This window comes from Sciurus vulgaris (genome assembly GCF_902686455.1).
Source record: "Sciurus vulgaris genome assembly, chromosome: 12".
Classification (NCBI taxonomy): Eukaryota; Metazoa; Chordata; class Mammalia; order Rodentia; family Sciuridae; genus Sciurus; species Sciurus vulgaris.
This window is the reverse complement of record NC_136473.1, coordinates 86,087,000-86,114,676: the sequence shown is the minus strand read 5'-3', so window position 1 is coordinate 86,114,676 and position 27,677 is coordinate 86,087,000. Positions and strand designations below refer to the sequence as shown.

General features: G+C 36.6%; 1 protein-coding gene, 1 long non-coding RNA gene and 1 pseudogene across 3 annotated transcripts in view; 2 read left to right on the top strand and 1 right to left on the bottom strand.

Annotated features, from left to right (window-relative positions):
• Positions 1 to 27,677, top strand: part of LOC306642324 (complement factor H-like) — a 309,798-nt gene that overhangs the window by 233,050 nt on the left and 49,071 nt on the right. Inside the window, exons 2-3 of the mRNA XM_079108003.1 lie at positions 258 to 459; positions 1,137 to 1,310. Of these exons, the coding sequence (XP_078964129.1) occupies positions 393 to 459; positions 1,137 to 1,310 (241 nt within the window). The 5' untranslated portion in view covers positions 258 to 392. The remainder of the gene's footprint in view (positions 1 to 257; positions 460 to 1,136; positions 1,311 to 27,677) is intronic.
• Positions 3,285 to 12,629, top strand: LOC306642330. The gene is made up of 3 exons (XR_013758483.1): positions 3,285 to 3,493; positions 8,290 to 8,470; positions 12,543 to 12,629. It is a non-coding gene; the product is annotated as an uncharacterized lncRNA (long non-coding RNA).
• On the bottom strand, positions 5,796 to 6,445 carry LOC306642470 (ADP-ribosylation factor-like protein 6-interacting protein 1; annotated as a pseudogene). The gene has a single exon. The product of its transcript is annotated as an ADP-ribosylation factor-like protein 6-interacting protein 1 (transcript).

Below are 27,677 nucleotides of genomic sequence, written 5' to 3'. Positions count from 1 at the left end.
ATTCAGGTACATAAATCAGTCACCATCTTTCATTTCTGTCAAGAAAATTGGACAACACTTTGCTATTTAATGTAAATAGCAGGTAAAATTTCTTGTATGACTATTTTTCCTATAATAAAATAGAAACAAATCAAGGGAGATATTGGAGAAGAGGATAGCATAGATATTGTGGTGACATACCACAACAGTATTTGATTTTAGTTTTAATTTAAATGTTTTATTTCTGTTTGACACTTCAATTTCTAGTTTTCATATAGAAAATCTTCCATGTTCTCAACCACCTGGTATAGACCATGGAACCATTAGTCCATCTAGATTTTTAGAAGACTGGAGAAATATAAATGAATCCAGAATAAATGCATATGGCACTAAATTGAATTATATTTGTGGAGATGGTTCGACAACCTCTGAGGAAGATGGGAATACATAGCATAAGGGCATACACACCTCAGTGTGTAGGTGAGGACTATATGAAAGCTTGAATTCTGATCTGAGATTACATATAATTAAATAATCGAGAGTACAAAAAATGAAAAATCATATGATGTAGTCAAAGTCAGGGGAGGAATATATTAGAGATTATCATGTTATTTAATTATTCATGTATTTTACCATTAAAATAGTTTGGCAATACTGAATGAATCTTATTTTTGTTAATTTTATTGGTTCATTATGGAGTCACTATTCACTTTGGCATTTCTTTTGAGAAAAATGTAATGAGTAGTGCATTTAAACTCATATAAGTTCCAGAGTTTCCTTTGCAACCAAGTTTTTAAATATTTAAAAAATGCTTTTCTTACAGTGTTTCTTCTGATGCCTCATAATACTTGATAATGTATTTAATGTTATTAATTTTGGGTGTTTCCATTTATCACTCATGGTTGGTTAGAGAAACATTGCCATTTTTTATTGCAATTTCTTGCTTCTGTTTTCAGTTTGAGAGTTGGACAGACATGAGAAAGGTGAACTTAGGAAGACTGTGCACATTCTCTGTGACTTCATAGTAGCTTCTCTGTTATTATTATTTCTTTTCAAAAACTGTGATACATCAAAATTGACATATAAAATTGACATATAAAATTTTATTTCTGAGTTAGCAAATCTTGGATTCATTCTTTCATTATTTAATTTTTTAGGACTTCCTTGTGAATCTCCACCTTCCATTTTAAACAGTTTTGTGTCTCATGAGTTAGACAGTTACCCATATGGAAAAGAAGTTACTTACAATCATTGGGAAGGTTTTGGAATTGATGGACCTGCATTTATAAAATGTTTAGGAGGAAAATGGTCCTACCCACCAGAATGCATAAGTATAGTGTATTTAATTTTATAATATGTGTGACAGATTCCCTAATTCAAAGTATAAGTGATACAAATAAGAAAGTAAGCTGTAATTCTAGAATTTTACAAGGTACCTGAAGTTTCTTGAGTCTGGTAGAGAATTATAGCCTAGTAATTAAAAAAAATTGACACTATGAGCCAAATTACTTCCTTTTCACATCATTTTGTGTAATCATTTGGCGTCCTCTAATGTAAATTCTCAGACTTCTTATCTTTGTTCCTGGAGAAAATGACCCTTACTCATCAATCTCATCATTATGTAATCTACCCTAGTTCATCAGTAATCTTACTAAAATACCTACTTTCTAAAGGTTTGGAATAAATATTGTAAGTAATTCACATTTTCAGAAACCAAAAGTAGAAATATATAATACATGTTGCAACTGTGGGCAAAAAATTATTTGAATGTAAAACTCAGGCCTTAAATATTAGAACTACTACTATTTCTTCAAGTGTCATTCCTGTCTTATACTTTTGATAAATTTAGAACAATTCAATTGATGTCAAATTTGATCATATTTTGCCACGTTGTAAATAGTATATTATGTGGTATTCATTGGTTCTATAGGTTGCTAAGTATTATTTTAGAATATTACTATTAGATATTACATATTTTAAGATTTACTGAACAAACACATATTTTTTTTCTCTCAGGAACAGATTTTTTTATTTACTGAACTTCAATGGTGCCACACTCACAGGACTGAGGAAGGAGTCATATAAGTCAGGAGATCAAGTGGCTTACAAATGTCCAACATTTTACCAATTGGATGGGTCCAATACTGTGACATGTATTAATGGCAAAATGAATAAGAAAACTGATGTGCAAGGGTACTTTGATGGCATTGTAAATTTATTTATTAGTCTTTTAGGAAGTATTAATATTTTCATAGCATCCTTAAAGATGAGCATAGGTTAATTTTTAGGCCTAGACAAAGTAGGCTTCAGTTTAAAAATGAAAGGTTGGAATTGAATATGCTATAGTTAATCACGTAACCCTGTGGTTCTCAAAGTGTGGTCCCTGGACAAGTAGCATCAACATTTTTGAACACATATTTTATGAATCCAAATAGAAATTCCTGAGCTCATTCTAGAACTATTGGAAAAAATAATCTTGAGGTGCAATCTTAAAAAATATTTATCAAGTTCTCCAAAGGATTTCATTACACCTCAGTTTGGAACCATTGCAATAGTCTGTTATTACTATCCATGCACCTAAAACTCTGAGGAATTACACGTTGTTCATCATAGTATCAGAAAGAATTTATAAACAAATTATAAAAGCCATGTTTCTATAATTATAGGTATATTTTTCTGTTATTTTCCCATGTCTCTAATTTTTTAAAAATTTATCATTTTTTAAAGTTTTACTTAAATTTTAATTTTTGTTTTTATTGGTGCTTTCTCGTTGAACATAACATCTTCATCTTTTAACAGTGTTTTAAGAATAAACAGATTATTCTTCCAACTATGTTCTTAATTCTTGACTTAGTCTCTAAGGAAATGCCTCTTTGTTTTTATTTAGGAGCTAAAATGATAATTAAGGAACAAGATAATTGTATACCAAACAGTGATGCCATATAATCTCTTTACTCTTATTTGTTTATTTTTTTTTCATTTTAAAAAATTCATGTTGCACTTATAGAACTTGTAATATTTGTTCTACTCAACCCAAGGGGAAATGTCCAGGAACTTTCATTTTCAGTGGCTTTCAAGGAGTTAAAATGTCTGTCAGTGTTCTAGTGAAGGATAGGGAAGAGATTTAAGGGCATGAAAGGTTAGCTCTGACCAAAAAAAAATTGCTGTATCTTTTCTTCCTCATATTTCATGTAAATTCATTGGAATCAGAAAAGTTCTTCCTGTCAAAGTATCTATTTATTTTCAATCCTGCTTAAAATGAATTTGGAATCTTATTGATTGATTGGTTACTCAAAATGACTGCTAAGTGGAGATACTTTCTTTTCTTTCTATTCAGATATTTCCTGTGTGAATCCACCCAGAATGGAAAATGCTAATATATTATCAAACCAGATGCGTAGGTTTCCATCTGGTGAGAGAGTACGTTATGAATGTATCAAACCTTTTGAAATATTTGGGGAAGTAGAAGTGATGTGACTAAATGGAACCTGAACAGAGCCACCTCAGTGCAAAGGTAGAATATCGTATTCCTAATTTTGCTTTGCTTGAGGACATAGCATGAGTAAAATGTGTTGATTAAAATAAAGTGAATAATTCTTATAGAATATATTTTTAAATGCAAATAAAATGATACTGCTAGAAATTTATTTTTTGGCCAACTGAACTAAGAAATATCATGTAATTTTTTCAAGACATATTTAACTAAATTAATAGGACAATTACATTCTGAGAAAATTTCTCATCTTTAACATTAAGATACTCAGTACATTTTGAACACTCCAAGAGCTATCCCCTTTGAGATGCAGAATACAGGGGATTGAAGACTGACCATAGAACATGATATACATTTGGGCATTCTCAGCATATAGAAAATATTGAAGGTATGTGACTGAGGCTGTCCAGGGAATCACTATATTTATAAAATAAGTCTTGGTATTTGGTCATTGGCACTCTAATATTTAGAATTCAGGAAATAAGAGAAACATATAATGGATATATTATATAATCTGTTTCTGTTTTTAAAAATTAATTTTTCCTAATTTACTTTCTCTTTCTTGACTTTGACTCTACCTTTTGTTAATGGTGAACTCAGTTTTATATAGACCATATAGAGTTAGGCCTCATTTAGCTTTTTAAATTTTTTTTTCCCCTTTTACACAAAACAAAGTAGGAGAAGTAATACAGGATTAAAACTGCTGAAGTAGTTAATTAGTATAACATGTATTCAAAAAGAAAAAATCCAAATAGGAAAACAGGCTTATTTACAATGAGGAAACACATGTAAAACTAAGGTAGTTGTCATATGTAACATTAGAAAAAGAATCAAACATATCCTATTGGGGCCACTGTTTACAGCAATATTGAAGGGAGAACACAACACTTAATCAGGAACAGATACACCACAAGGTACAGGTTTTACAGTGTCAGTGCAATAAATTCACAAAACTACATTATGGCTAATTAATCAGTTTTAGAATTGTTCCCAAACATGTCACATTTTGGGCCCTCAAAGCTTTATTCCTACAGATTTCAACTACTCTAAATTTCTAGCTACTGAGAAGGAAAGACTGACAAGCTTTCCAAAGAGTCACAAATCTATGTAGACCAGAGGCCAGCTATCATTACGTGTCTGCTCTCACCAAAGCCCTGGAAATTTTCAAAGAAATATTGAAGGAAAAACGTCATCAGTGTAGTCACTATCTTCAATGCCAAACCAAAGGTGACCAAGTAATGGCCACAACCAAAGAATGGAAATTTGAGGTTTACTCTTGAAGGCTTCCTCTGGTCTTAAAAATGAGTAGAGGGGCTAGGGAGATAGCTCAATCAGTAGAGTGCTTGACTTGTAAGCACAAGACCCTGGGTTTGATCCCCAGCACCCGCCCCCCCCAAAAAATTAAGTAGATGATTTTCTTCTCTACTGTAATGAATTTTGACTAAACATAGGAAGACGTTTGTCTTTGTTTAGCTAGTCATGGAGTAAAGGTATCGAACACAAGTGTTAATCTACTATGGACATTAAGTCAGTTGAAAACATGAAATGCTAAGTATGCTAAAAATCCTAAGTACAATCTTTTGGAAGTTTGCTGTTAAAAAGACTTGAGGGTTTACTAACTTGAAGTGGTGCAGGGAACAGCAGCTCTAAGCCTCTCAGATTCCCTGTGGAACAAAGAATCAATGTTTCCTAGAAATGGCTTAAGTTTTGCACAAGGGAGAAACCTATACAAACTAGGGCATGGAATTAGCTATATTTTATTCCATGGGGATTCTTCTCCCATAGTGAAAAACAAAGGAACAAACAAACAAAAACAGGACAAAGAACAAATCTTAATTAATTGGTCTCTTCCTCAGAAGTAGTAAACTTGGTCTGTATGCTCATGAAGCCAGACAGTTTTTTTTAAGCAAACTGTGAAGCAGACAGTAGATCCAGCTACTTATAACCACAGATCACTACCTTGCGACTAGCTAAAACAAATGTCAACACTGTTAATTTCTCTAAAAAGTAAAATTCACCACTATTATTTTAAAGGAAGTTGTCAAAGTAAAAATTCAATTATCCCTGGGTGAGAAAAATCAAGACAAGCCATCCTCATTAATGAGTTGTCCATTTAAGGCCAACTGATGAAAATGTACCCAGCTACATCTGACTCAAAGACACTATGCACAAAGCCTTACCTGGCAAGTGTGTATTTCTATGAACTAAGGGCAGAGAGGCAGAGCAAGAGCTACTTCCGTAACATTTTAGTATCCAAACAGCATAGTAGGAAGTGTTCCAGGGGTAATGCGTACTCCATTAACACAGGAGTAAAGCAGATGCATTATTCATTCTTCTTTTCTTTTTGTTTGAGAAGTTTATCTCCCTTTTGGCCATTCCAATGTACTTTGAAATGATTCAGTCCAGGAAGCAACAGTCAGAAAGTCACTATCAGGTAGGTGAGAAATAGGTTGTGGACTTGCTGTCCAATCCAGGCAACCACAGCAAGAGAAAAGATCATGGTCATGAAGTACATTTTACGCTTTTCTTCCTTTAATGTAAAGAGGCGTTTCCACCAGCCACAGCTCTGCGTCAAGTCTCCACTAGATTGCTGCAGATTTCATGGAATCTTTGCTGTTGTTCAGTGGTCCATTTATTGGAGACAAAAATTCTAGGTGCTAGAATGGGAACAAGGTAGTCAGCCAAGCACAAATAAATCACAAAACAGGAAACACCAGAGAGAACAGATGGATCCAAATAATAGATAATCAGAAACACCAAAGAAACCACACCCATGATGGCAGGTGGAAACCAGGCTCTTTCCTCTCGGAGAATTTTACCAGCCACCAGCACCATGTCTCCCCATCCTTGTAGCTGCTGTTCCAGATTCGCAGTCTCTGCAGCCAGCAGGTTGGTGCTGCGATGATCTCCCTCCTCCATCGTCCCTGAGATGCAGTCTCAAGGAGCACAAAGCACCCTCAAAGCCTACCTCCCTTGGACACTTGCAGTGCCACTGGAGCCTCTGCCTCATTTCCGTATCTATCTTGCCCTTCTTGCTCTTTTCACCTGGTATATTTAGACCATTTATATTTAAAATAAGTATTGAAATGTTGGGGCTGTTTGTCTTGTTTTGTTTTATTTATTTTCTCTGTTTCTCATTTTTGTTTCTGATTTCTTTTCCTTTGGGGGGAAATATTATTAAAGAATTTTATTTTGATATATCTTCCTATTTTTGTGTGTATCTTTCTGATAGAATCCTCCACTACCTTTCTTTTTAAAGTTGTTGTTTTAGGTATTATATCACATACATAATACATATGTAGCTTATCACTCTACTGGAAATGGCATTTTATTTTGCCATCAAAATGTGGGAACCTTTTTTCCGTTTAAGTCCATTTGCCCTTTAGTGTCTAGTCTACATATACTGAGCACTATTATCAAATACTATAATTTTCCTTCAGACATTAAAAATAATGAACAAACTGATGAGGAAAATGTCTATTATTTATTTTCCTTTTATCAGTTACATTGTTCTTTTCTCTCTCCTGAAAACTCAATCTTCTTCTGTCATCTTTTCATTTCTATATGAAGAATTTCTTCGGTTAGACTTTAAGGATAACTCTTGGAGACAGATTCTCTTGATCTTTTCTGTAAAAGAATGCCTTTATTTATGCCTTTATTCTAGTGTCACTATATGCAGTGTCACTGCATATAGAGTTGAAGGGTGACATCTTTCTTCTTTCACTTCCTTGTGGCTTCCATGGCTATGAATGAGAAGCCCACTGTCATTTGAATATTAGTCACCTATAGGTAATGGGGATTTTCTACCATGCAGTTTTCAAGATTTTTTTCCTTTATCTTCAAACAGTTTTCATTGTGATATGTATTAACATGAGTCTAAAGATCTTCTTGAATACCGACTTTTGTGCCTTATGCTGAAGTTGTGAAATTGTTTTATTAAACATATTTCTTCCCTCTTTCTGGGCCTCCAATATTTTCTTTTCTACTCTAGGCCTCTGAAGTTCAATTCACTGATAAATTTTCAGTCTATCTTCTCTTGGTCTTGCAAGACTGCTCCCTCCGTTATCCTTAGGTTAAAGGAATGAGGCGTCTTATGAGATTTTCCTTATTTATCTCTACCTGATATCATTCCTGGGATTAGCCTTTTCCAGTGCTCCATTTAGAATACACAAAAGCTCTAAAGTGAACTCATATAGCAAACTATTTTCCATTCCTTGAGTTCTCAAGTTCCTAGTCAGAATGAATTCTCTGTACCTTCCGGAGTCTTCTTATATTGGTCTTTAAATTTTTTTATATCCAACATTATAAATTATGCCTAGCAAAAGGAATACATAGGAATGATTTTTACTCATCTTGTCCAGATCAGGAAGAAAATAGTTCCCTTGTATTTTCTACAAATTTGCATTCTTTGAATTTTTTCCAAGGAGTTTTTATTTCTTTTATAATTTAAAGAAAAATCAAAAAGAAACCTGTAGGGACAAAATAAACACTGCATCACATTTCATATATAAGAACAAGAAACTTTCTTAGTTTGTCTTTGCTATCTATCCATGCAGCATTTCTTTAAGACACATATTTACTACTAGATCTCTGCAAAATGGACACATTTTTTGATGGTTTATTTGTGCCTGTAGTGAGATGAAAGGAAGTGTTTAAAACTGTAACCCTCATTTTCTGTGATTAAGATTTTTTCAAGTGATCACTTGTTACCAGAAATGATAAAGTCATGATGCTGCAGATAGTGATATGTTTGTGCTGGCTTTAATTTTATCCTATATTTTGGTTTGTTCTCTCCATAAATGAAATGGTATTTTCAGATTCCACAGGAAAATGTGGTTCTCCTCCACCTATTGAAAACAGAGACCTCACTTCATTCCCGTCGTCTGTATATTCTCCAGCTTCATGGGTTGAATATCAGTGCCAGTCTTTGTATCAACTTGAGGGTAGCAAGACAATAGTGTGTAGAGCTGGAGTGGTCAGAACCGCCCAAATGTTTACGTAAGTACTTCAGTGTTCTCACGGGCCTGGGAAAATCAGAGCCTTGAATATGATACTTTGCTGTGTTCAAGAGAACAGTCACACATTGAAGAAGATATATTCTGTGGAATGCTTCTCTAATAAGTATTAATATGTGAGGAAATAAATATTAATAAGTTATTTTTTATTTTGAAACAATAAATACAATTATATGTATTCTAGACACACAACATGAGGACTTCTAAAACAACATTTTAATTTTATATTAGCCTATATTAGTTGCCCATATTAATGGGGGTCATTGTGACATTTCCATATATGCATACATCCTGTCTGATCATATCCAACCTCCATCTACCCGCCCTACCACTCACACACTTCTCAACCTGTAAAGGTCACTATTCTACTTTCAGGTCACCCTTTTTAATATTCCACAAATGAAAGAGAACATATGGGGCTTATCTTTCTGTGTCTGGTTCATTTCACTTAACATAATGTCCTCCAGTTCTTTCCTTTTTCTACAAATGACAACATTTAATTCTTTATGGCTGAATAATATTTCCTTGTTTAAATATCCCACATTATCTTTATCTTATCTATGGATCAACACATTCTCAATCAACATCTTAGCTATTGTGAATAACACAGCAATAAACATGAGCATGCAAATGTCCCTTTGGTATGCTGATTGATGTTTTCTTTGGATATGTACCCAGAAGCAGGATAGCTGGATCATATGGCACATCTAATATTTGGGTTTTGAGAAACCTTCTGTTCTCCATAATGATTGTACTGATTTAAATTCCCACCAAGTGTGCATTTTCCCTCCTCATCTTCACCAACATTTGTTAATTTCAGGGTTTATTTTTAATAATACACATTCTAACTGGGGTTATATAATACCTCGATGTAATTTTTATTTTCATTTCCCTCATGGCTAATGATATTGAGCATTTCTTTATGTATTGTTGACCATTTGTACTTCTTCTTTGAGATATCACAGATCATTTGCCCAACATTTTATTGGATTACTTATTTTTAGTTTTTTGATGTCTTTAAACACATATTCTATATATTAAACCTTTGTCAGAAGCATAGTTGGCAAGTGTTTTTTTTTTTTTTCCTCCATTCTATGGCTTGTCTCATTGTGTTATTTTTTTACCTGTTCAGAAGTTTTTCAGTTTAATATATCAAATTTTTGCTCGTGTGCTTTTGTTATTTACCCGTAAAATTGTTGCTTGAACCAAGTTATTATTTCTTCATTGTTTTCTTCTAGTAATTTTAGAGTTTTTAGATATTATATTTAAGCCTATGATATGTTTGAATTTCATTTTGTACATGAAAAGAGGAGTGAAGGTTTAATCATCTGTATATGGATATCCAATTTTACCAGCATTATTTATTAAAGAGATGGTTCTTTAGACAATGTTTTCCTTCTTTCTTTTTGGAAACTTTGTTAAGAATAAGTACTTACAGATGCATGCATTTATCTATCTATCTATCTGTCTGTCTATCTATCTATCTGTCTGTCTATCTATCTATCTATCTATCAAGAGAGTCTCTATTCCACACCATTGGTCTAGGTGTCTTTTTTTCTGCAAATACTATGGTGTTTTGGTTATTATGGCTCTGTAGTATGTCTTGAAATCAGGTATTGTGGTGCTTACAGCATTGTTTATATTTCTTCCTCAAGATTTCTATACTTATTCAGGGTCTTTTGTACTTCCATAGAATTTTAAAATTTTCTTCTCTGGTTCTGTGAGGAATATCATTTGTATTTTAAGGAGGATCACTTTTAATCTGTAAATTGCTTAAGTTATTATGGACATATTAACAACACAAATTCTTCCAGTCCTTGAACATGGGAAATCTCTTCATTTATTTTGTTTCTTTTTCAATGTCTTTCATCAGTGTGGTAGAGGTCTTTTGTTCTTTGATGTGTTTGTTTGTTGTACAGAATTGTGAATGGGATTGTTTTTATGATTTGTTTCTCAGCAAATTCATTATTGGTGTTGAAAATTCCCACTGATTTTTCTATGTTGATTTTGTTATCTTGCACCTTACTGACTTTATCCATTCTCATAGTCTCTTGGTGGCGTCTTTAGGTTTTCCTATATATTTAATCATTTGATCTGCAGACATGAATAATCTGGCTTCTCTCCTTCCAATTTGTTTGCTCTTTCTTTCTCTTATTTCACTGTTCTGGTTAAAATTTCTAGTTCTATACTGAATAAGTGCTGGGAGAATGAACACCCTTGTTCCTGATCTATGAGGAAATGTTTTCAACTTTTCTCACTTCAGTATATTGCCTGTGACTATGTCATATATAGCATTTATGAAGCTGAGGTATAATCTTACCAAACTCTATTTATCTATTCAGGGATTTTATCAGGAAGTGATGTTGAATTTTTTTCAAGTGCTTTCTGTGTCTATTATATTAATCCCATGATTTGTATTCTTCATTCTGTTAATGGCATGTATGATGTTTATTGATCTGCATATGTTGAACCATCCTTGCATCATTGGGATGGAACCAATTTGTTTATGGTGAACAATCTTTATGATTCTCTCTTGAACCAGATTTGCTAATATTTTGTTGAGAAATTTTTCATCTCTGTCCATGAGGATTATTAGTCTACAGTTTATCTTGTGTTCTTATCTGCTATGCTACCAGAGTACCACAGAGAATGGGTTAGGAAGGATTCCCTCTTTCCATTCTTTGCAATAACTAAGCTTGAGGGCAACTGGCCAAACAGGAATTGGACAAAAGTGGCCACACCAAACTGTATTAGAAATTGGCTCTCAATTAAATTTTCCAGCCCTCTGGGGTACACTTCAGGGTAGAGAGCTAGAGAAAGCTACATATGGCCCCAGCTGCCCAGGGTCTTTACAGGCCAGAATAGGTGGGGAAAGGCATGAGGGTTTAGTGTCCCCCAAGGGTTGGTTGGGGACTCCATTGATTGATGGGTGGTTGCAAGACACTACTAAAGTTTATCTGCCAGCATGGGATTGGTTGTTCTTTGGTGCATGCCGGCTGCCTGATCCCCCCATACTTGCAGTGGGTTGCCAGGTGTCCAGCTTCCTCCAATCAGCTGCTTAAATTCACCCTAACAATAACTTTAAAAGAAATGGAATAAGTCCTTCCTTAAAGAGGTTGAAAAATTAATCAGTAAAGACATCTAGTTATGGACATTCCTAAAATTTTTTTTATTACTCATTTAATCTCATTACTCATTATTGATCTCTTCTGGTTTGAATATTTTCATGTTTTAATTTTAGCAGAACCTCTGTGTCTAATAATTTATAAATTTCTTCTACATTTTTAAATTCGTTAGCATGTATTTTATCTTAATAATACCTAAAGATCCTTCATAATCTGTGATACTGATTATAATGTCTTCTTTTTCATTTCTTATTTTGAGTTATTCCTTTTTTGTCTTTGTTTGCCTTACTAAAGGTGTATTCATCTTTCTTATCTTTTCTGATAACCAGATTTGTGTTTCATTAGTCTTTTATACTGCTTGTGTGTGTGTGTGAGAGACACCCTCTCTTATACATTTTTATAACTGAAATTTTGTAGCATTTGACCAAGATTTTAATTAAAGAAAACCCAGAAACATGGGAGGCTGAGGCACGATGATCTCAAGTTCGAGGCCAGCCTTAGAGGTTTAGTGAGACCCTATCTCAAAATCATAATAACAATAACAACAAAAACAACAACAATAATAATAATACTAGGACTGTAGATGTAGCTCAGTGGTAAAGTGCTCCTGTTTTCAATCTCCAGTCCGAAAAGAAAAAATCAGCCATCATGTCATGATGTTTTTACACTCTAAAGTACTGAGCTACTAACATGATAATTAATCTTATGAGTTGATAAAAAATATAATTATCACATATTAACCACCTAATTTTTACATCGTTTTCCATTTTAACGTTATTTAAATCTATCTGGTATTCACAAAACATTTGTTCAGAAAGAGGTTTCAGGAAGAATTTCTGAAACATTAAAAAGTGTTCTACTTGAAAATCCCAAAGACTTGATAAAAGACTATATCTTACTTAATATTTCATGTTCATTTCTTTCTTTCAGATTCATGTTTAATATGAGAAGAAATCTAGGAAAGACACAAAATAAACTTCAGTTGGAAAGATGAGGAAAATCTTTATTCTATGTCAGAATATTCGATTGAATTTAAGAAAAAATCTGCATAACATCCATTAGCAAATAAACTATTTCATACAAAGTGTATTGATGGTCACATGGAGCATCCTCATTGCACACCAAAAAAATAGGAGGTACCATTATTAATATCATTAAAACATGTACTTAAATTCAGAAGTTTTATTTAATTTAGTTTTTGGTTTTATTTTTTTAAGTTTTCTCTAACTCATTTTTATTCACAAATCAGAATTTTTGTTGATATGTGCTGATGTATTTCAAATCTCAGAGGCCAGAGTGACTCATCTTAAATGCACTGCATTCAGATCTGGCAAACCTGTTGCGTCCTGTTCATAAAACATCCATGGCAAGAAATTAAATGCACTTACTTCCATGTTTGTCTGTATCCATCATTCTCCAAACTCTAAAATTTTTCTGCATAGCTTTAGAGGTTCTCTGTGACTTTGTTTCACAGTGCAAGGGAAGATACACTCTCCATCTTCAAAATTAAATTATTCAGAAATATGTAAAAACCAAATAAATCATGCCTTATATTAGTGAAAAATATAAGCAATTACTGATTATTGCTTATCAATCAATAAACAAATGTAAAAAGATTACATGTAAGCTTCCAAAATACATGAATCTAGTGCATTTAAAAATGAAAACAAATCACAAAGAAGAATCTAAGTTTAATTGTATATGTAACTATCATAACTATAACTGTGTAACTATGGAATAAAGGATTGGCAGAAAAGGCCATACATTCTGTAAAAACTATATTTGAGTTTATAGATAAGAGGATTAGGTTGTTTAATTCCTTTAAAGAGACAGTTCCTAAGTTATGGTGGTTTAACTTCTAATTTTTCTTTTCAACTGTAGTATGAAAGTGAGACGTATTGTGAAGAAACTGTATTTTAATATTTTTCTAAGGCTAGAAATACATGGTATACTACTTTTATGGTATTGGTTAAAAATAGTTAACAGCATCTAATTGGCCTTGTGATCAACAAAGTAAGCAATCAATATGTACAGAGTTCTGTTTTGCTAAGTTATGATATATGACAGGTTGGGGATATTAAAGGCATGTTCAACTTAAAACAATTTCAATATATCATGAGTTAATAGGATGTAACCCCACTGTAAGTTGAGGAGTATCAGCACTTATCTATATTGTAAAATTTTCAATCTTTAATATAATCAGTTTTGAACCTTAAGAATAAGTTATTTAAAGATAATAATGTCTAAAAAGCAATGTGATCATGTGTGGAAATATAGACCTCATTGTAATGATGTCAAGGTCAAATGATGCTTGAATGAATGTTTTGTTGTAGAAAATTTTTTTTCTACTTTAAAAATTTCAGTAACAAGATTTTGAAGTGTAATTTTTATGTCTTTACATTTCAGATAGCACTATTCAGTTAAAATCACTTTTGAATAGAAACATCTTTGATTTTTAAAAGGTATAATGTTTAGGATGAAAATAAAGATAAAATATACAAAAATTTAAGGTGACAAACTGTTACCTCTTGTTGCAGAAAATCATATGGCTTATATTAAATGCTTTCTTCTTGTTTGAGTTCCTGATTCAGTTAAATTGAGTTGAGGCAGATTTCTCAATTTCAAGGAAGTTGGTTACAATAAGCAAGTAATCTTTGTGTTTAATGTTAACACTTGTGAATATACTTAACTATAACAAATGAATCTAATTTATTCAGTGTGGCTTATTTTAAAAAGACATATCTTTTCATCTGTATGAAAATAATAATTATAATGGGACTGAGATGTCCAAGATCAAGGCATCAGTTAACTTGGTGTCCCGGGAGGGCTTATTCTCTGCTTTGCAAATGGCACCTCACCTTCTCACTGCATTCTAACCAGGTGGAAGGGTCAAAGAAATACTCTAGCATTTCGTTTTAAGGACAATGTTCCCATTCTTGGGGATGGAATTCCGTGACCTATTCAGCTATAATTAATTCACCTTCTAATATGCTCACTGTGATTACTAGGAATGATGGGAAAAATAGAGCACAGAATAATAATAGTAGGGTGCTTCAGTACTACCTCTTTAATACAATGGATAGGTCTTCGAAACAAAGAATCAATAAGGAATCATTGGACTTGAGCTATATGTTATACCAAATAGATCTAACAGACATATATAGAATATTCCACACAATAGCAGAATACACATTATTCTGAAGTATATACACAACATTCTACAGGCTAAGTCATATGTTTTGTCACAAAATGATTCAAACATTTAAGAATACTGAAAGATATCGAGTGTCTTTGCCAAAGAAACACATGAAACTCTAAATCAATAATGGAATGTTGGTATATTCATAAATATATAGAATTTGAACGACATTTTCTGACCTTCCAATAGGTCATTGATAAAATTCAAACTAAAATAAATGATACTTACAAATAAACATCAAAACACAGCATACTAAAAAGTATAAGGTGCAGAAAAGGAGTTCTATAAAGGAAGTAAATATATAAGTATAAATGCCCATATGAATTAGATCTCAAATACATAACAAATCTTCAAACTTTATACCTCAGAGAACTAGAAAATGAAGAAGTAACTAAACTAAAGATATTATGAGGGAGGAAATAAATAGTATTAAAAAAAGAAAGAATAACAACTTAGAAAACAATATTAAGCATCAACCAAGTTGAGTTGATATTTGAAACGATAAACATAATTGATAAAGTTTAGTTAGACAAATATGAAAGTAAATAAATTCAAAATGAAGAAGAAACATTTCAGCTAATGGCAAAAAATACAATGTACTATGAATCTAGTGTGCACAATTATACCAACAACTTGAATCACCTAGAAGAAATGAACCTATTTGTAGACAATTGCAACCTACCAGTTCTGAATCATAAATACAAAATTCTCAAGAGACTAATATGAACAAGGATTTTAAATTAGTTATTAAAAAATCTTTTATGAAAGAAAAATCCCAGGATCTGATAACTTTACTGGTAAGTTTTATAAAACATTTAAAAATTAATGTGACCTGAAAAAACACAACTAATGTGTAACTACAAAGCTCTAATAAAAAAGATTATCATGAATCCTTTTCATGTCCCTCCAAAAAACTGAGGAATAGTAATCACTACCAAATTCATTTATGAGGCCAACATTATCTTGACACCAAAGCCACACAAATATATTATGAGAAAATAATAAACTAATATACCTGATGAATATCCCTGGTGAAGAGAGAAGCAAAAACTGTCAATATAAGATGAATTCAACAGTACATTTAAGGACTCATAAGACTTGCTCATCTGTGATTTATTTCTGGGGCTCAAAGATGGTTCAATAAATACCAGTCATTAAATACTATACATTATATTAACAGAAAAAATTTAAAAATCATTATTATATGAATAAATGGAAAAAATAATCTTTAAAAAATTTACAAAAATAATCTTTAAAAAAAATTTGACACAGAAGGAGTTGCTTCAAGACAATAAAGGGCATATACAAGTTGCATAATCCTAACCCAAATATCCAAACTCTGAAATGCTAAAACTACCTAAACTTTCTAGATTATAATGCCAAAAGTGGAAAATTCCAAACCATGATATTTTGTCCAATGCACAAAATCATTTTAGGTATGCATACAATTGTCTTTGGAATATATTTATGTAGTGAATATGTAAAACAAGTAAATTTTGTGTTTAGGCTCAGGTCCTACCCCAATGTATCATTCTGTTTATATAAATACTTCAAAACAAAAATGAAAAAAAGTGGTCCTAAGCATTTGGAATTAGGGATATTCAACTTGCATTAGCAGTCTACATTTGATATCATACTAACTGGTAAGAAGGTAAATGCACCTTGAAGCCCAACTGGAGAGGCTGATGAGTATTGCTCCATTGTACAAAGAAAGGGGTGGTGCTAGAGGTCAAACTCACTAGCCACCATCCTTTGGAGGGTGTTCTGAGCCTGTCCACTGAAACCATTCTGCTCTCCAAAAACTCTTGGTTTGTGATGGAAGGGAAAGTTTTCAAGATCTCTGAAATGTCTTCAGGACCTTTCATCCACTATGTTGGTTATTTCTATTCATAAGAAACTCAATCCAACAGTCACCCTATCACACACTTGGTTTCCCTGACTGGAAATTCTCCTTCATTTCCTGCCACACAGCAATGCTGAGAAGTTTTCAACTATGTAGGCCCTTTTCCCCTCTTAATTATAAATTCTATCTTTCTATTATGTATGTGCTCTCATTTCTTGTAATCAAATAAATGTAGCCTTAATACTTTGCAGCTTAGAAATACCTTGCTAGATATCCCAGTCTAACTCTTCTAAATTCTGAATTGCACAAAGACTTAGGACATGGACACAATGCACCCATGTCTCTTCCAACTTTAAAACAGGGAAAGTCTTTTATAATTAAATTTTTTTTCAAAATGATCTGGATATGTAAATTAATTTCCAATTCAACATGAGCCAAAAGTATAATATGTTTCTGAAGAAAACAATGTGTTAGGTGCATTAATGCAAGTCTGATTTCCAAATCAAGCACCTGCAACTTCTCTTGGCCAGAGCACATCTGGATTAAGAAATTCCATTAAAGTCAAAGTGACATAAAATGTATTGCCCATTAACAGCCAAGTCAGGTGATGAAGGGTCTGAAATACATATCACATTTGTTAATACTCATTAATCAACTTTCCCCAACCTTCATCCCTCCTAATTCCCCCAGCTTCTGGTTAGTGCCATTCCATTTTCAGCTTCTATGATATCAACTTTTGAAGTTTCATATGTAAATTAGATCACGTGAAACTATCTTTCCATGCATGGCATACTCCACTTCACCTAATGATCACCAATTCCCTTCTTCTAGTCACAACTGAGAGAATTTCATTCTTTTTTGTGATTGGATTACATTTTATTGGGTTTTCACTATACACAAACAATAAATGATGAAATAATATGTTCAACTCTATTTAAATATCTAATATATGTTAGTATTAAGCACTACTTGGTGTCCTATTATCATTTATAACCACTATGTTTTTCTGGGGCAGCTAAAAATTTAAACTTAAAAAATAAAATATGAAAGTGTAAAACAAAAGAGAATTAAGGAATCCTCCAAGAATTATGGACACCATTAAAGGAACATCTCTTAAAATTTCAGGATTTCTGAAGGTTAAAAGAAAGAAAAAGGCATAGAAAATGTAATTAATTAAATAATGGCTAAAATGAAAAAATTATGTATGTAAGTACAGGAGGCTCAAAGACCCCAAATAAATCTGATGGAAAATGTCCTTACAGTGGCATATTCTTGTCAAAATATTAAATGATGAAAAGAAAGAATTCTAAAACTAGTAACAGAAAAATATCAAGTTACATATGTGGGTGGATATTTCTCAGCCAGCACTTTACAGGTCAGGAAGGAATAGGAAGACATATTCAAAGGGAAAAAAATGCCAAGCAAGAATAGTGTACCCCACAAGGCTATCTTACATAAATGAAGAAGAAATGGACTTTCCTATTAAGCAAAACCTAAGGGAATTCAGTAGCACCATATTGCCTTACAAAAGATCTCTTAAGGAAGTTCTACAACTGAAGTGAGAAAACACTAACTGCCCTCATACAAACATGAAAAAGTATGAAACTCACTAGAACAACAATTACATGATGTGGAGTTGAATCAAATTTTTTCAATACAGAAAATCACAAAAAGACAAGATAGACAGGAGAGGAAGAAAATAACACAGGAATATCCAGAAGAAAATTAAATGTCAAGAATAAGTCTTTGCTTGCACATAATAAATATAAACTTTAAATTTTTCTCTTGAAAGATATACAGAGAATGAATGGAAGAAAAAGAAAGTCCCAATGATATACTGCCTACAAGAAACTCACTGTATCAGTAAATACACACTCAAAGCAAAAGAATGGGGGGAAAATAACCCAAGCAAACAGAAACTAAAAGGAGTGGGAGTAACTATACTTAGATCTGAGAAAAAGAACATGAAGACAAAAACTGTAAAAAGATACAAAAAAGATTGCTATATAATGATTAAGGAATCAATTCAGCAAGAAGATATAACCATTGCAAATGCACATGCTCCTAATGTTAGGAAACACAACTTGATAATACAAATACAATCAGACCACAAAAGAGAAACAGGATCAATGTAGTAACAGCAGAAGACTTCTACACCTCATTTTCTTCAATGGGCAGATTATCCAGACAACAACAATAAGAAATAAAAGTTAAACTAACTTGTAGATTGAATGGATCTAAAAGATTTTATAGAACACTGCATCCAGTAGCTGCAGAACATGTATTGTTCTCAGCAGCACATGGAACATTCTCAATGACCCTGCATCTCAGGTGTCAGGGGACCTGCGGTTTTGTGTGCATGTGCACGCATGCCTGGAACCCAGAGGAGTTCTGCTTCCCCTGAGCAATTCCTGCTTACACTGGAGGATTCAGCACATTTCTGCTGAAGAAGTCGCCCTGCCCTCCCTGTGCTTACTGTGACCACGTCTGCAGGCCCTGGAGGCCCAGAGCTGCATACAGAGGACCGTAATGGACCCCCAGCCCTGCCCCTGACACAGCCCTGGCCTCAGCTGTTCCTTGAAGGCTCCCTGGCGGCCCCGCCCTTTTCGGACACCGGCTTGGATGCCCACGCGCTCAGAGGTTCTGTGTGCTGCAGTGGAATGTTGAATGGGCCCGCGACCAACTGCCCAGCACCCGGCGGCACTGAACAGGCTGAAGAGGAATTCAAACTATCTTTGGCTGGGACGCGGGGCAGCCCTACTCCAAAGTTCCCAGCTGAGATGCTGGGCCCGGTGTCAGGCATCCAGTATCTGTCCTACTTCCCTGCTGACCATTCTGTTGGCGGTGCAGCTCTGTAGCCCTCATTTCCATGCCTTTGGGGCCCTTTGGGGACTCGTTTCGGGCGCCCATGGCCATGACACAGACAAAGGTGCCTGGAGAGCTCCAGGCACTGAGCTCCAGGTATGAAAGGCACCCAGGCGAGTGAGGTGGGGGGGGTCCACCCTGGAGGTCAAGCCTGGGGGACAAGGAAGGGAGCTGGGTGGCTTGTGGCCCCACAGCCAGTGCCAGGTCCTGCTGCTCCCCCACCAATTGTGGCCAGAGCTGCTGCAGAGGTGAAGGGCACATGGAGCAGCAGGGCCACCTCTCCAGTGCAATCCAGAACAGGGCAGACCCTCTCAACCCAGGCATCCTCAGCCACGTCACCCATGGGAGTCACAGGTGGGCTGGTTCTGGAGTCCTGGAACAATACCCATTCACAGAATCTGGTTAAAGTCTCTGGTTACTTGTTCATGTTATCTGTCCAGTATTTGACACTGTACCTGCTCAGAAGCATATGCATAATGTCTGTGGTTACTGTAACTCGTCATTGTATCTATTTCTTGTCTCTGTTTATGTACCTGGACATGGTAACTGTCTAATGTGTAATGTGTCCTCTTTTTATAGGTGTGAATTCAGAAGAAAAGAGTTCCAAGTTCCCACAAACTTCCACCAAGGTGTCTAAGAAAATCCTATGAAGACCGGAAGTGCACTGCATGAAAAGAATCTGTGAGGAGAACCCCTAAGAGGATGACGATGAGAACCTCTGAGAGTGAAAGTCAAGCTGCAGTGGAGACCCCCAGAAGGTAGGATGCCAGGAATCAGAATGTCTGCTGAGGAAAGGTCCATGTAATGTGTCTTCTTGTAACAGATCCTAGTATGTAGGAGCTATCTCTGTTGACTCTTCCTGGTCATGGTATCTGGCTTGACACCTCAGTTTACTGGACCTGGTCAAATATCTGCATAAAGACTTTGGTTACAGTATCTAGTGACAATATATGGGTAGAAATTTGTGTATTGTATTTGGTCTCAGCATCTAACTATTGTCTCAGGTTATTGTATCTTGTCAGAGTGACTAATTGTTATCTCTGTTTACTGTATGTGGCCACTGGTTTTGTAATTGGTCACAGTATTTGACTATAGTGTCTGGCTAATCTTCCTTGTCATCATATCTGGGTACTGTCTATGTTTACTAGATCTGGTCAAGGTCCCTTGCTAATGTTTCTGATTATTATAACTGGTCAGTATATCTAGCTAATGTTTCTGGTTATTGTAGCTTGTCATGTATATAGGTGAAGTCTGTGGTTATTGTACTGGGTTATGGTATCTGACTCATGACTGTTTGGATCAGGAATCAGGATGCTGTTTCTATTTGATGCACCATGGGATCTGGCTAATGTCTCTGGTTACTGTACATCCTGACTGTATTATGTATTTTCTCAGTTTACTGTACCTGGTCATAATATCAGGCTTAATTCTCTGGTTATTGTACCATGTCATAGAAGTTGTTAATGTCTCTGATTCCTCTATTTGGTCACAGTATCTGGTAATGACTCTTTTAACTATGTTTGTTCTTGATATCTGCTCAATGTTCTGACTACTATATTATGCCATGGTATGTGGGTATTGTCTTGGTATACTCTACCTAGTCTTGATGTCTGGTTAATATCTCTGTTTACTAGTCACAGTATCTGGCTAATGTCTGTGGTTCATGTTTCTGGTCACACTGAGTGCATAATTTCTCTTGTTTATGTCCTTGATCACCATACCTGGCTAAACTGAGTCTCTGGTTATTGTACCTTGTCAATGAGGCTGCTAATGGCTTTGCGTTCTGAACTTGTTGCTGTGTCTGGCTAATGTCTCTGGTTACTGTACTGGTCACCTTATGTAGATAATGACTCTGTTTACTATACCTAATGTCTTGGTCAGTTTTTTTGTTGCTGTGACTAAAAGAATCTGACAGAACAATTATAGAGGAGGAAAAGTCTATGTGGGGGCTCATGGTTTCAGAGGTATGAAAGGCTATAGAAGGTCAGCTCCATTCTTCAGGGCTTTAGATGAGGCAGTATATCATGGTGGGAGAGGGTGTTGGAAGGAAGCCTCTCATATCTTGGTGATGAGGAAGCAGACAGAGAGAATCTCCAATCTCCAGATACAAAATCTGTACCCAAAAGCCACACCCCAATTCCATTCTCCTCCAGCCACACCCTATCCTGTTAGTTGCCACTCACTTATCCCACCAGGGAGTAAGTCACTGATTACACTAAGGCTCTCACAAACCAATCATGTCTCCTCTGAACCTTCTTATATTGTCTCACATGTGAGCTTTGTGGGGACACCTCATATCCAACCATCACACCTGGTTGTGGTATTTTACTGGTCACAGTGTCTGTAAAATGTCTCTGGTTACTGTACCCAGGTCATAGTATTTGAATATTTTCTCTGGTTACTGTTTCTGGTCACAGTGTCTGGCTGGTGTCTCCCATTACTTTACCCAGTCATGGTATCAGGGTAATGTCTCCAGTTAGTATAACTTATCACACTATATGATTAAAGTCTGGTGACTATATCTGACCACAGTCACTGGACATTTTTCTGTATACTGTAATTATTCAAAGTGTCTGACCCATTTCTCTGCATGATAAACTTATTCATGGTATCTGACCAAAATCTCTGGTGACAGTGGCTATACAGTGTATCTGACTAATGTCTGTGTTTACTATGCCTGCTCAAGGTTCTGGCTAATGTCTCTGTGAATTCCTCTGCTTATTGTCACAGGTGGATGTACATAGTATTGTTTCTGCTTACTGTTCCTATACACAGAATCTGGCAAAATTCTGTTTACTGTAGCTAGTTATCATTACTGGCTCCTGTCTCTAGTTACTGTATCTGTTCACCATTCCTGGCTAATATTTCAGATTACTATACCTGATCAGGATATCTGGCTAATGTATCTGTATCCTGGACCTTTTCATGATATCTGGCTAATGACACTGGTTACTTTCCTTGGATACAGTGTCTGGGCAATAACTGTTACTGGTTGTCTGTGTCTTCCTAAAGTCTCAGCTACTGAACCTGGTCATGGTATCTTGCTAATGTTTCTGGGTAATATATCTGGTCATGATGTCTTATTAATGCTATTGCTTACTGTAGCACCACATATAATTAGGATTTATCACTGGTTACTATGCCTGGCCATGGTATCTAGTCATTACCTCTTCTTATTGTAACAGGTTGAGTTATGATGTATTGCCTCTGCTCACTGTCCTTGGCCACAGAATGTTATGGTATCAGGTTATTGTGTCTGTTTAGTGTACCTGGAGCTGTTATTATGTTTTTTTCTCTGTATATTGTATCCAGTACAATATTAGGCTTATGCCTATGGTTACTGTACTGTGTCATGGTATATAGATATTATTTTTGGTTCCTCAACCTGGTCAGGGTAACTGGATGATATATCTGGTTACAATACCTGAATACGATGTCTGGCTGATGTCTCTGGGTACTGTACCTGGGCACAGTATCTGGATATTGTCTCTGTTTAGTTTACCTGGGAATGGTGTCCATATATTGTCTCTGGTCACTGTTCATGGTTATCAAATGTGGTTAACGTCTCTATTTCCTGTACCTGGTCATGGTATCTGGGTAATGTCTCTGATAATTGTATCTCTTCATGATATATGGTTACTGACTCATCATGGTATCTGGGTATTGTTCTGTGTACTGTACTTGATCAACATATCTGGATATGTTTCTGTATACTGTACCTGGTCACCGTCTCTAGCTAATGCCTCTGGTTACTGTTCCTAGTCATGGTACTTGTCTAACGTCTGTGCTTATTGTCCCTGTTCACAGTCTCTGGTTAATGCCTCTGCTTATTGTAGTACATTGAAGTACAATGTACAAGGTACGAGTTATTGTCTCTGCTTGCTGGTCCTACCTAGAGAATCTAGCTAAGTTCTATCTTTACTATATCTAGTCATGGTATCAGGGTATTATCTCTTCTTTCTGTACCTGGTCATGGTATCTAACTAATATCTCTGATTACTGTATCTGGTTCCAGTATTGGATTAATATCTCTGCTTATTGTATACAGTGAAATATCTGGATATTATTGCTGGTTACTATACCTTCTCACAGTGTCTGGAAAATGTCTCTGCTTTCTGCACTGGGTCACAGTATCTGAATATGGCCTCTATCTGTTTGTAACTGGTCACAATACCTGACTCCTGGCTAATGTCTCTAGTTACTAAACCTTATCCTAGTATCTGGTTAATGTGTCCTGTTTTTATTCCTGGTCATAGTGCGTGGCTAATTTGTCTAATTGCTACAGTCATGTATGTGGTCCCTGTATCTGCTGTTGTCTGGTTTCCAAACCTGATCACTGAATCTGGGTATTATCTCTGGTTACAGATACTGGTTTCTGTATGAGTCTAATGTCTCTCTTAATTTATCCAGTCACATTATCTGGGCATTATCTACCTGCTCACTGTATCTGGCCTGGTTACTCTAATCTGTTCGTAACCTCTCGGTCTTGTTTCCAGTTACATTGGTTCATGACGGTAGAAGGTTAATGTCTCTGGTGAGTGTATCTGGTCAATATATCTGGGTTTGTCTCTGTTTACTGTACATGGTAATGATGTCTGACAAATATCTCTGGGTACAGCACTTCGTCATGTTATCTGGCTGTTTCGGTTTACTATACTCGGTCTGGTTATCTGACTAATACCTTTGGTTATCATACCTGGTCCCGGAGTCTGCATAATTTCTGGTTTGGCTACCTTCTCATGATTTCTGTCTGTTTTCTCTGTTTCCCGCACCCAGTTTCAGTAGCAGGCTATGAACTGTAGTGGCTGTACCTGGATATGATATCAAGCAATTGTCCGTGAATGCTGTAGTTGTTCATGGTATCTGACTCATGTTTGTAATTGCTATTCTTGGTCACAGAATTTGGATACTACCACTGGTTACTGAATTTGCTAATGGTGTCTAGCTAAGGTCTTCAGATATTGTACCTATTCATGGTATCTGATATTTTCTCAGTATACTGTACCTGGTAAGGTACCTGGGTAATGTCTTTGGTTACTGTACTTGGTCAGAGTATTCGCATAATGATTCCGTTAAATGTGCCTTGTATCAGTTTCTTTCTAATGTCTCTGTTTACCATACGAGGTCACAGTAATTGCCTAATTTTTCTGGTTACCATACCTGATCATGGTATCTGATTAATACTTCATCTTACTATAACAGGTCACAGTATCACAGTCTCTGCTTAGTATTCCTGGTTAAGTATCTGGCTAAAGTCTCTATTTACTGTACACTGTCACAGTATTGGGTTATTGTATCTGTTTACTTGACCTCTTCACTATATTAAAGTATTGTTTCTCTTTCCTTTATCTGGTCAAAGTACCTGGCTAATGTCTCCAGTAGGAAGGAAAGAAGGGAGCCTGGGATAAATGACTAAATGTGCCCACAAGGCCATTCCCCCAATGACCTATATCCTCCAACTATGAGTACCTTGTGAAGTTCCTACCCATCCAAATAGCCGAATGAGTGATAGATCCATTATCAGTCTCATAATCTATTCATGAGGTCAGATCCCTCTGACCTGGGAAGGCATTGTGGGAAGGTACTCACGTGGAGCCCCATGAGTGGCTTAAGGAAGCTAGGCAGTTGAAGCTAGGCAGGCCATTTTGGTTTCAATGGGTCTTGGTTCCTTGGCAGTGTAGATGGATACATACTTGGTCAGAGTAGGCAACTATTGTGCCATACCTCAGTGGGGCTGATAATGTCATGTAGACACAATTGGTGGAGCCTAACTGGGTTGTGGCCCAACCAGGATGTGAGATCCAGAGACAGCCCAGCCTCTGGAAGCACAGGCTGTACCTGGGGCTGTAGTGTGGCACAGTCGAGTGAGCTAGAAAGGGTGGAGAGAGCAATAATTAGCTAGGTGGGGCAAAGCACTGGATCACAGCCCCATCTTCTCTCTCTGTATCTCTATAGTCCCTTGAGCTCCCTTGGCTTGCCTGATTTGGCCAAGATGTATCTACCCTTTGAGTGTGGACATCGAAGTCACCAGTCATGGCTTGAGAGATCTCAAACACCCCACAAGTTTACAAGATGCGACCTACTGCTTGCTGGCCCCATCAGATGGCCAGGCTCTGTCTTCCTGGAACTGATTTGCTAGCTCCCACCCTCAGTAGGTGGAATATGTCCCCACCTGAAGTGCCCCAGAATATTAGGTGCAGGGTGGGATCCCTGCACCTAACAGCCCCAGTGCTGGTTTTCCATTCTGCACATGGAAAGGACCCCATCTCTAAATTCTTTCTCCTGGGGCAATTGGATCAAGGGTTCATTGACCTCCCTATAGCAGGGTACTGAGGCAGTCAAGCTATATATGTGCCACAGGCTTAGGAAGTTCCTGGCCCCTGCATCTCAGGCATCACGTGACCTGTGGCCGTGTGCATATGTGTGCACATGTGCATGCATGCCAGGAACTTGGTCCAGTTCTCTTTCCCCTGAGGAATTCCTGTTCACACTGGAGGATTCAGCACAATTCTACTCCACAAATTTACTCTGACATCCCTGTGCTTACCATGACCACCTCTGCCAGCTCCGGAGGCCCTGAGCTCCACACTGAGGACCGCACTGGACCCAGTGCCCTGCAACTGGTCTGGGCCCTGGCCTCACTACTCCTTGAGGGCACCCTGGCGGCCTCGCCTTTGCTAGAACCTGCCTTGCCTGGCCACGCGCTAAGAGGGTCTGTGAGCTCCAGTGGAATGTTGGATGGGCCTGGGACCAACTGCTCAGCACCCGAAGGCACTTACCAGGCTGAAGAGGAGCTTCAAGCTCCCTTTGGCCTGGACGTGGTGCAACCCTAGTGGGAAGTTCCCAACGGAGAAGCTGGGCACATTTTCAGGTGTCCATTGTCTGCCCTATGTCCCTGCTGAGCATTCTGTTTGCAGTGCAGCACTGTACCCCACATCTTCTGCCTTTGGTGCCCCTTGGGGACTTGTTGCTGGAGCCCATGGCCATGATGTAGACCACGGTGACTGGAGATGTCAGAATCCTCACACTGAGCTCCAGGTAGGAAAGGCACCCACCAGTGAGGTGGGGTGGGTTTGGCCCTGGAGGCCAAACCTGAGGGACCAGGAAGGGTGCTGGGTGGCTAGCTGGCCCCACAGCCAGTGCCAGGTCCTGCTGCTCCCCCACCGATTGTGGCCAGACTTGGTGCAGATGAGAAGGGCACATGGAGAATCAGGGCCACCTCTCCAGTGCAACCCAGCACAGGGCAGACCCTCTCAACCCAGGCATCTTCAGCCAAGTCACCCATGAGAGTCACAGGTGGGCTGGGTCTGCAGTAGCTGGAATACCCATTCACAGAATCTGGTAAATGTCTCTTGTTACTTGGTCATGTTATCTGTCCAGTGTTTGACACTGTACCTGAACAGAAATATATGCCCAATGTCTGGTTACTCTAACTGGTCATGGTATCTAATTATTGTCTCTGTTTACTCTACCTGAACACAGTAACTGTATAATGTGTAATGTGTGCTCTTTTTACAGGTGTGAAATCAGAACAGAAGAGTTCCAGGGTCCCACAAACTTCCACCAAGATGTCTAAGAAATTCCTATGAAGACAGGCAGTACATAGCATGAAATGAATCTTTGAGGAGAACCTATAAGATGGTGATGATGAGAAGCTGAGAGTGAATGTCAAGCCGTAGTGCAGACCCCCAGAAGGTAGGATGTCCAGTATCAGAATGTCTGCTAATGGAAGCTCCATGTAATATCTCTTCGCGTAACAGATCCTAGTATGTAGGCACTATCTCTGTTGACTATTCCTGGTCGTGGTATCTGGCTTGACACCTCAGTTTACTATACCTGGTCAAATATCTGCATAAAGACTCTGGTTACAGTATCTAGTGACAATATATCGATAGAATTTTGTTTATTGTATTTGGTCACAGGATCTGACTAATGTCAGGTTATTGTACCTTGTCAGAGTGACTAATTGTTATCTCTGTTTACTGTATGTGGCCACAGTATCTGGTTTTATAATTGTTGACAGTATTTGACTAAAGTCTCTGGCTAATCTTCCTTCTCATCGTATCTGGGTACTGTCTGTGTTTACTAGATCTGGTCAAGGTCCCTTGCTAATGTTGCTTATTATTATAACGGGTCAGAATATCTAGCTAATGTTTCT